Source organism: Dermacentor variabilis, chromosome 2, assembly GCF_050947875.1.
Source record: "Dermacentor variabilis isolate Ectoservices chromosome 2, ASM5094787v1, whole genome shotgun sequence".
Lineage (NCBI taxonomy): Eukaryota > Metazoa > Arthropoda > Arachnida > Ixodida > Ixodidae > Dermacentor > Dermacentor variabilis.
This window is the reverse complement of record NC_134569.1, coordinates 242432522-242441622: the sequence shown is the minus strand read 5'-3', so window position 1 is coordinate 242441622 and position 9101 is coordinate 242432522. Positions and strand designations below refer to the sequence as shown.

Below are 9101 nucleotides of genomic sequence, written 5' to 3'. Positions count from 1 at the left end.
TTTCCCTAGAACGGTTTCAAATAACAGGCTATTTTGTAATCGCACACAATTTTTCTGTTAATGCTTTTTCTGTAATTCTACACAAATTTTCTCTGCCTTGCATTTAGTATTAAACAAGTTATTTTGCAATGACAATATTTCTGTTCATATAGCGCTTGTCATATTGCAGAAACATGTTTTAACCCTGTACTAACGAAACTGTATTACCATATTTAAGAAAAATGGGCTCTGTTCTCTCCTAAACTCAGTAGATATTTTTACTTAGATACTTGCTGTTTATGTGCCATCATCTGCAATAGAAGCCGCGGGCAGCACTAACTTCGCATGCATGGTGCTAGCAGCATAACCAGAGTGATGTATATTCACTAACGAAGTTAAAGGCAACAGCTTGACATTCCAAATTTTACTCTTTATTTAGAACTCAACTCAAGCTTAGAACTTGTATTGATCCAGGGCATTCGCCAAGGCAGCCACTTTTGGCGACAAACAATACTGCTTCTTCGACGTTCGTCGTGCCTTTGTGCTTCTTTCTGGGTTGATTCCTGCGATTGCCCTTAAAGAAACAAAAAAAAAGAAAAGAGCTGGGATTAATGTACCAAGAATACTACTGGGCTAATAATGGGTACTACCAAAGCTTAGATGCCGTTCGAAACAATGACTGGACAAATAAAAAAAAATGTCAAGATGACTGGCTACAATGTTAACAAAAATAAAATCCGCAAAGAAATCCTCACAAGTGGAAAGCGAGGTGCAACAACTGGCTTGCTTTTTTTGACGAGTGCACAAAGTTGGAAATAATCAACTTGTTTCAGAACATGTATGAAAGAAGCCACAAGTCACTGGACAGCATAAGAAATTTTGCCTCCCCCTGTGGCCTCGTTTGTAAGTTAAAATCAGTGCTGGATTCTTCTATCTGTTTTCAGAATAAAAGCGGGCATTTCAACGAAATAAATGGAGGACACTTAAGTCCGCATTTAAGGGTATGGTGCGACTAGGTCAATGGCCCCAGTTTGCCGGCTCCTCTTGTAGAACAATTTGTGTACATGCACTTTGCGACTCACTTATTAATTTTTAATTTGTGCCTCTATTACCTCAGATACTCATTAGCATACAGTCATAGGCTACCTCAATATGCAAAAGGTCACCCGACACAGAAAAGCATAGGGGACACTTAAGCTCCACGTTAAAGGGTATGACGTGACAGCGTTAAAGGCTCCCGTCTGCCGGCTGCCCTGGCGGATCCTCAATAACGTATCCCCTCCTGATCCTTCCTTTGCACCTCTTACCTCGCACATACCCATTACCACGAAGTCGGAAGCTACCAGATTATGCAAGGCTGCCTGATGTGGACATAAACGCCCCACCTTAACCAAACTATGCAATCGTGACTGTGTTGCCTAGGGATAACGTGTCCAACTCGGGATGCAAAGGTCCTGGAGGGCTCGATCCTCTTCATCTTCCCACCTCAAATTGGAAGCCCGAATTAGCAGCTCCTACCAATATGGACAGGTTATTTGGTATCGTGATGTCGCACAACCCTACAGCGAATCAGGGCCCGGCCATGCCGGCTGCCGGCTTCCACCTGTCAGTTACACCAACCGTTATTTTTTGCTGCCCAGCAAGCTCGCACTCCTCCACCATCGTCTATAGAACACCCACTCTATGAGCCGCAAAAAAATTTACAAACAAAAACTACAAGCTTTGCTAAGAACGGAAGAAAATCTAGGCACATACTTTTTCTTCCAGTAAATGCAATTGTGTGTTTCAACATTTTCATGAATGTTCCCTTAAGTGGAACGAGCACTGGGCACAGAACATAGTGGCGAATAAAGGTGCGAGAAAGCACTAAATTTGTGAATAAGCCTGCTAATTGCTTTTGTCTCAAAATTATTCAAGAGGAAATACACCACATTTTGTATATTGTTTTAGTTTTTTACTTTCATATTCAAGCACTTCCAACTTTGGTTTTCGGAAAATTTTAGTTTCAAGACTTTTATTCGATGTATGAGATTCGAGTTTTCATCCTTGAAATTGTACTTATATAGCTCTTTTCTGATATATGTTATAGCAAGGTACTGCAGTAACAATAATAAAGATATTTCTAGCACCTCTCTGAACTGTCTGCTTTAAACGGGTTAAAATTGCTAGCAACCACAGCTTTTTAAAAAAAGTTTTCCTCACCTTCTGTAATGGCCTAAAAGCAGTAATTTTAAAACAGCCCACCAGCAATGTTTCCAGAACATAAGCGCGAAAGTAAGAAATGCAACAGGTCAATACCAACGCATATCAGGAAAGATAAAAAAAACAAGACCTCACCTCTGCACAAACTCCAATGTCAAAGCCACTTCAGGTGGATACTCGATGTTAAGAACGAAGTATAAGAGAAACATGACTTTGAAAGCTGCAGCCCGCTGAGTAGTCAAGATAGCAACACCATCCACACAGACAGTGAACATTTCTGCCTCAAAGAGACCTGGTCCTAGAAAAAATATAACAAAGGAATATTAGTACATCGTGAGATGGTCAATGATACCAAAATCTAACCTTTCATACATATTATGGGCGTCAATGGCATGTCTCCCAAGTCATCGTCATGGGCGGTCTCCTGCAAAATGAGAAAAGCAAGATGGAGGGAAGGCATTCAAAAACTGATATCTTGCTGCATGAAATAGAAATGAGATTGTGTCAACGCCCGCGGAATGTACATGATCATACTCTGTGCAAAGCAATTGCCTTTTCACACTCATTTCAAAACCTTGTTCAACCATGGACGAGATATGCAGCATATTTGGACGTAGCAGATGATCCCTCAGCTGCACCTGTCAAGTACCCAAAGAACAAAGGTACAGGTCATGAGAGAGACTGATGTTTAGGCAAGTCCATCAAGGTTTTGGGTTCAAATATGCGACCGGGAAGAATTTTTATTCAAATGCAAAGTTTGTGTGAAAGCTGCACAGCTTTCCTGCGTAGCTAGGTTGTCGTGCTTGCGTGGATGCTAAAGAGAAATTACTCCTTTATTACAGGCAATCCGTCATATTACAAAAGTGACAAGATAAACCACATGCAAAAGCCAAAACAGTTCTAAAGACAGATTTTGGTATTAGCTGCACAATTACATTGACACGAAATCAGCTAAACGTCTTTAAACCATATAGAAACGTTTATTGGTTGCAGCCACAAACATATTTGTTACTAAGGCAGACCAAAGAGATATTTTTCATATAACCTTTATCACCACTAAAATTTGGGGGACAAGGCTATGCCCTAAAGGATATAGCGAGACTGTTAACGGCTCCTGTCTGCGGACCCTTGTTCGCATAGGTGACACGCACTTTTCTACTCACCTTATAATCCAATTTGTGCCGCTATATATCCCACATACTCATTAGCATACAGTCATAAGCTACATTTTGTGAGACTAACAAAGATATGAAGCTCCACTTTAACCAAGCCGTAAGAATGTGCCTTAGGAGTAGTGTGTCTCAACAGGGATCCGAAGGTCCCATAGAGTACCATTTCCATTTCGACCTCCCATCTCAATGAAGTTAGATGAGCTGGCTGGTCCTGCCAACTGCCATTTCACGCCGTCTCGCAACACACAATCCACCAACCAATCATTAGTGCCCTGCCACGGGCATGCTCGTGATCTTTTGCTTACAATGCCAAAGGCTGATATTCTGTAGGATGAGGCCTTGAACGATATTGCGTGAATAGTTCTTAACACTATTTATACATTAGTGCCATTCTGCTGTATTTTTCCTGATACCTCCTCCCAGTCTTTCAGAGCACTCTAGCATGAATAAACAAAATCTGCAAAGCTCAAGACTGATAAAAATTATGACAGCAGATCTTAAATACCACCACCCTAACTATATGTAACATTTTGCTAGTAAAAGAATGCAGATATGGAGTGGAACTTTTTATAGACATATGCAATGCACATCCGAATTCTGCATGCACAAGCACTTTTCTGCCAGATGGCAGCAGAAGAGAAAATTTTGAGCTTGCCTCAACGGTCTTGTAGATGAGCTCTTCATCCTCGTCAAAGAGGGCAAGGAGGAGAAGAAGTGCACCTTCATGTTCTGGTGTCACACTCTTGAGACGGTTCTTTGCTTGTTCAATTTCTTCGAGACATTTCTTCACCTTCGGCCGCTTCATCTGGCTATAAGCATAACGATATACACGCAGCCCAACGCTTTCCATGCTAGCACCAATTCTTTGGCAAACCTCACTACCAAGTAGCTCCTTGGAATGCTCAAGAAGGCAGTCCTCAGTAAGCAAAAATGGCCAGTTCTTTTTTACCTCTGCCACACTCCCCGAGTGATTAATGGTCAGCCTTTGTGATGCATACGTCTCAATCATTAAACGAGTGACAAGCTGCTTGTTGGGATGCATTTTAGCATACTCAGAAAGAAGCTGTTGCTGCTTTTCTCGTTGTGTCAACAAACTTTCTCCACTTGGTAACTCTGGCTGCCATGCTATGCAACCATAGGAGTCGCGGGTAGATCGTGGACGTGGCTGGAAGGAGTCTGGGTCATCAACAATTTCTGCAGGCAGCACATGTGCAATTGGCCTCTTCTTGTTATTGATGCAATTCTCAAGCTTCCACATCAATGTCTCAACTCCTGTGCCAACAACTGTACCCTGTAGCAAATCCTGAAATGATGAGGGGTACATTGACACAACTTTTGTTGCAATTATTCTCAGGTTACGTCTGCCAGGCGCTGAATGCTTATGCAGGATGAGAGAACTCAGCATTCTCACCATCTGGTTCAGATCGGTTTTTGTAGGCCTTTCTTGTGCTTTGCATGCTTGAAGTAAACTTGGCGGGAACATTTCCCAAGGGATGCAAAATTTCTCAGCCCATTCATCTAGCTGTGAGTTGGCATCTGAAGTCACCTTAGCACAACTGCCACCCTGCCCTGATGGGACAGGAGCAGCACTGATGGTTTGAAACTTCTCAAGCAGGATGCGTCTTTGCACAGGGGCTAAGAAGTCCAAGTCTGATTCTTGTAGATATCTGAAGTGTTCTGCACATTTTACTCCCAACTCCTGAAGTTTCCGACTGATGGTGATGAAGTCCTCCTCGCTGAGTGCTGGAAGCCACTCCTGAACAAGTGACATGAAGTCCTCTGGGCTGAAAAAAAATTAACAATAATCTAAAACTGCATGCTTCAGTGCAACAACTGTGACTCTTGGATGGCCGACATCATATGGCTCAAGCGGATAGTAATCTAGAAGGTCGTGAATGGAAATGCACTTCAGTGTCCCAGATTCTGGGCCCGGCAAGAAATACATCATCATCATAGGTTCCAAAACAGAACAAGTGACATGAACAAGAAAAAGGACTTTGTTCTCAAGCAATAAAATGAAAATGATCCGACCAAACACCAGCCTACTTTCCTCACGACCCAAGATCACGACCATATCTTTGCTGTACTTGATGCCCCTGTATTCAATTTGGTATGTGCAATACAATTCTTTTCCTAGTACTCCAGAAGTCTTGATGGCTTCCTGAACTTCCATATTAAACAAACCAGGGCAATATATAAATGTGGAGTCAATCACCAAGTCTCTTTCAAAACGGCAGCTACTCCCCCTGAATGCCTGAAGAAGCTGGTGTTTTTCAGCAAGTGTCAGCGTGATGTTCTTGAAGTTCTGGGCACTTCTTATGCACTTGCGAAAATAGCCATGCTTGCTTTCGCAACGCATAGTCCATAACCGAATAAGCGGTCCAAACTGAGTAATGAGATGGGGATAGTGAACCATGTAATGGTGCTTCGGTTTCAGAGGAGTACCAGGAAAGAGCTCAGTTCTTCGGTCAATGTAATCTTCTATCAAATCTTTCAGTCTCATTATCATGGGCATATTTATTGCTGGAGCGCATGCCAACTGAACAAGTTCAGTGAGCATCAACACTAACTCCCATACAGGGTCATTTCTGCACACCTTGTCATAAAGAAAGCAGGGCAAAAACCGAAGCATATTCCAGTTCTGCATTGCATGTCCACTCAGCTTTTTAAATGTCTTAAAAACCTCAGCTGGCTGGTCGTTCACGTCCACTCTTTTGAACTTGAATGAAACAATCCTTTTATTCAGTTCTTCAATAGACAACCATCGCTGCTTCGTGATGAAGTAGTGTAGCATCAATGGAAGATCGTATGATACCACACCTTCAAACAGGTCATGCGCTAAACATGGAGGGAGCCCAGGAGCACAAACGTGAAAGTATTTTAGGCCATTAAACAGAGCATCAAATTTAATGCCTTTGCACGAAACAAGGGTAGAGTCATCCTGGAGTTTCTTCACTGCCTCTTTGTAGTTCCCTTCATTTCTTAGTTCACTGTTGTCAAAAATGGTTTTCGCAAACATGTTTTCACGCTTTACTAAACAAAATCTGCAGATGTATTCGGCTGTGCTAAAATTTTCCATGAATCCACCAATACTGTGGCTGCCTAGATTGTCGCCCAGAATTGCCACCACAGTGCCGTATGTGGGAATACTGTCCACCAACATGCAGCCAGCTTCTAGCTTTTTGATGTCATTAATCAACGAAGCAAACACCTTGTCCTGTCCAAAGAACAAAATGTCACTTTCTTTACAAAGCAACACTAATTGAACTGCACAGGTACGACTTCTGTTCCAAGAACGTAGGTTTCCAAGCAGCAGATACACAGCTAGAATTTTGTGCTTCTTCTTTGCTGAACCTAAAGGATTTACCACTTCAAAAGCATCTTGAAAAAGAATCAAACGCAAAGCAGTAGGGTGATCCTGAAACAGTTGTATTGACTGAAAGACATTCCCATCAGTGAAATCCTTAAAGACACCTGCTTCGTGAACTTCCAGATTCACACACTGATCTTGAACAGAGTTATCTCTTAGCAACGATCTTATCGTTTCAATTATTGGGACATAATGAAAATGAGCATCTTGATTGTTTTTGTTCTTTCCAAGACGCACAGCTACTGGCTGCACATAATTGAATTTGCTCTGAAAATACTCCCTGCGAGAATAAGTGCTCCGAAATGCTCCACTGTTGCTGTGCAAGCCAACAATAACATCACTTTCAAGCATAGTTTTGACAGCCAGCTCAATGAAATCTTCATTCAAGCCCGCATCTTTCATCTTTCTCCTTAATGCATCAGCCATGTGGTCAAGATTGTTGCTATGGAGGTCACAAATTGCCTCAGAAATGACTTGAACTGTTCTTGAAGGCACGATACTCTCGGAAAGGAGACGCAGGTAGAAACGTCCAAAAGCCTCTGTAATATCAGCACATACAGAATCTTGGTGCATGACACCTTCAGCCACCTCTTGTTTGCTCCTATCAACCTCTGAGTGGCAGTCCTCACTCCTTTGTTCCTCAGTTGCACATGTCTCCAAGCCAGCACTATGACTCTCCATTTCAAGATTAGCTTGTGCTTCGGTGCACCTTTCTGCAGAGGTGCCCTCTAAATGAGACTCGCATACACCTGATTGAAAAGCATGCCTGTGACATCGTGAAATATGGGAGGAAAATGTCGACTTGTTTGTAAACATTCGTGAACAACCAACAAAGGGGCATGAAACATTCTTCCCTTCAGTGATGTGCCCTTTCAGGTGACTCAATAAGGACTTGACATCACGGCATGTCTGTATACACGTATCAATGGTGCAGGTCAGTGATGCGCTCTTGCAAGTTACTACAGCCGCCGGAATACCATCACGCTTGTGAGATCTAAATATATGGCTCTTCAAGGAACTCACTTTCCGAAACGCTCTGCAGCAGTCAGAGAAAGGACAGCGAATGTGAAGGCTGCTTTCATTTTTGTGCAGTGATGCATGCTTCAAGAACTGAGGCAAAGCTTTAGCAACTGCTTGGCATAAGCTGCACTTGTATGCCATTCTGCACGTTACTGGGCACTTGAGTGGACTCGACCTCTGTAACTGCAACGAATTTAAAATTCCACAGAAATTGGCATCAAATTGTGCGTCATGGGAAATGTTCCAAATCACAGCTCATGCAGAGCGCTGCACTGTACATCTTATTATACATCTTTAGCTGCTGCTGACATATGGTGAGCTTGATCAGAAAAATCTACATACAGAACTCTTGCTTTTCTAAAGCGGAATAGGGTTATTGCAATGTTGTTACACCTTGTATAATCTGCAACTCATTTAGAAACAAGTACTGGAAGTGAACCACTGAAGGTAAAACTGTCACATTTACTATCTGCAGTAGTCGCAACAGGAATTACACACTTGCACTGTGTGCTACTAAAAGTCAGTGGGAAAAATATTTCAGAGCTAGCACTTCAGCTTCATTAAATTCATAGTCAAAGTAGTCAAAGGTGGCCGTTGAGAGCAAACGTGATTCGAACCCTGACTCCTTATACATATTATCTGAAGATGCAAACAAGCTTAGCAGGCATCTAAGAAACGCCAGGGATAAAATGTTTAAAACAGCTCACCTGGTTTGTGAAGTCATCGCAATGAGCTTCTGTTAGCCTGGAGCACCACACAGTTATGTTCGACTGGTTCCGAACCAAAAAGAACGAATCTTTGTTGAAGCCACTAAGTGAGCATCTGTAGTGGCCCTGGATAAAGCTCCCACTGCAGGAAAGAAGCGAAGATCAATACAGAACCGACACATCTAAAAATTACAATTAATTTTGCCAAGTTTTATTCCATGTGATGGTAGCAACACACAGTCCTTATAAGGCCAAGGGCAAAATTAAAAGCTGTTCGTATGCTCAGTTGCCCTGTATTAACCTCGGTTCTCGAACTCAATGCTCTCGATTACTTGATTAGGATGTGTTGTGCGCACTTAAATGGTCAGATGACCCACAATTACTGTGATGCACAACAGTAAAAGCGAACCCACCACAGGTCTTTTGAGGACTGAACGCTGAGGAGATGCCCATTCATAGCCAACTTAATATAGGGTTCCACGTGCGAAATAAACGGCATGATCTGGCAATGCAAATGAGCATACACTACTAGCCAAGCACTGAGGAATTGTCTGCGTATAGGCTAGGGTGCAATCACACTAACACTGCGGAGGGAGCTGCCCGTTTGTACAGCCATGCAGTTGCACTTTTGCTATCCTTGCAGCTGGATAT

General features: G+C 42.5%; 1 protein-coding gene across 1 annotated transcript; it reads right to left on the bottom strand.

The window, feature by feature from the left end:
- Nucleotides 1-388: 388 nt before the first annotated feature.
- Nucleotides 389-7225, bottom strand: LOC142573195 (uncharacterized). The gene is made up of 4 exons (XM_075682784.1): nucleotides 4009-7225; nucleotides 2545-2605; nucleotides 2317-2479; nucleotides 389-553 (listed from the first exon to the last, which is right to left on the bottom strand). The coding sequence occupies exons 1-4, from the start codon at nucleotides 5122-5124 to the stop codon at nucleotides 433-435; spliced, it is 1461 nt and encodes a 486-aa protein (XP_075538899.1). The 5' UTR covers nucleotides 5125-7225; the 3' UTR covers nucleotides 389-432.
- Between the last annotated feature and the right edge of the window lie 1876 nt (nucleotides 7226-9101).

Bases quoted from the DNA above. Each gene is read 5' to 3' on its own strand.
- LOC142573195 (XM_075682784.1), bottom strand. From the start codon at position 5,124: ATGTCACTTGTTCAGGAGTGGCTTCCAGCACTCAGCGAGGAGGACTTC. The intron at 2,480-2,544 runs GTTAGATTTTGG...TATTTTTTCTAG, and splicing joins GCCCATAATATGTATGAAAG to GACCAGGTCTCTTTGAGGCA. The intron at 554-2,316 runs GTGAGGTCTTGT...TGTTTCTTTAAG, and splicing joins ACATTGGAGTTTGTGCAGAG to GGCAATCGCAGGAATCAACC.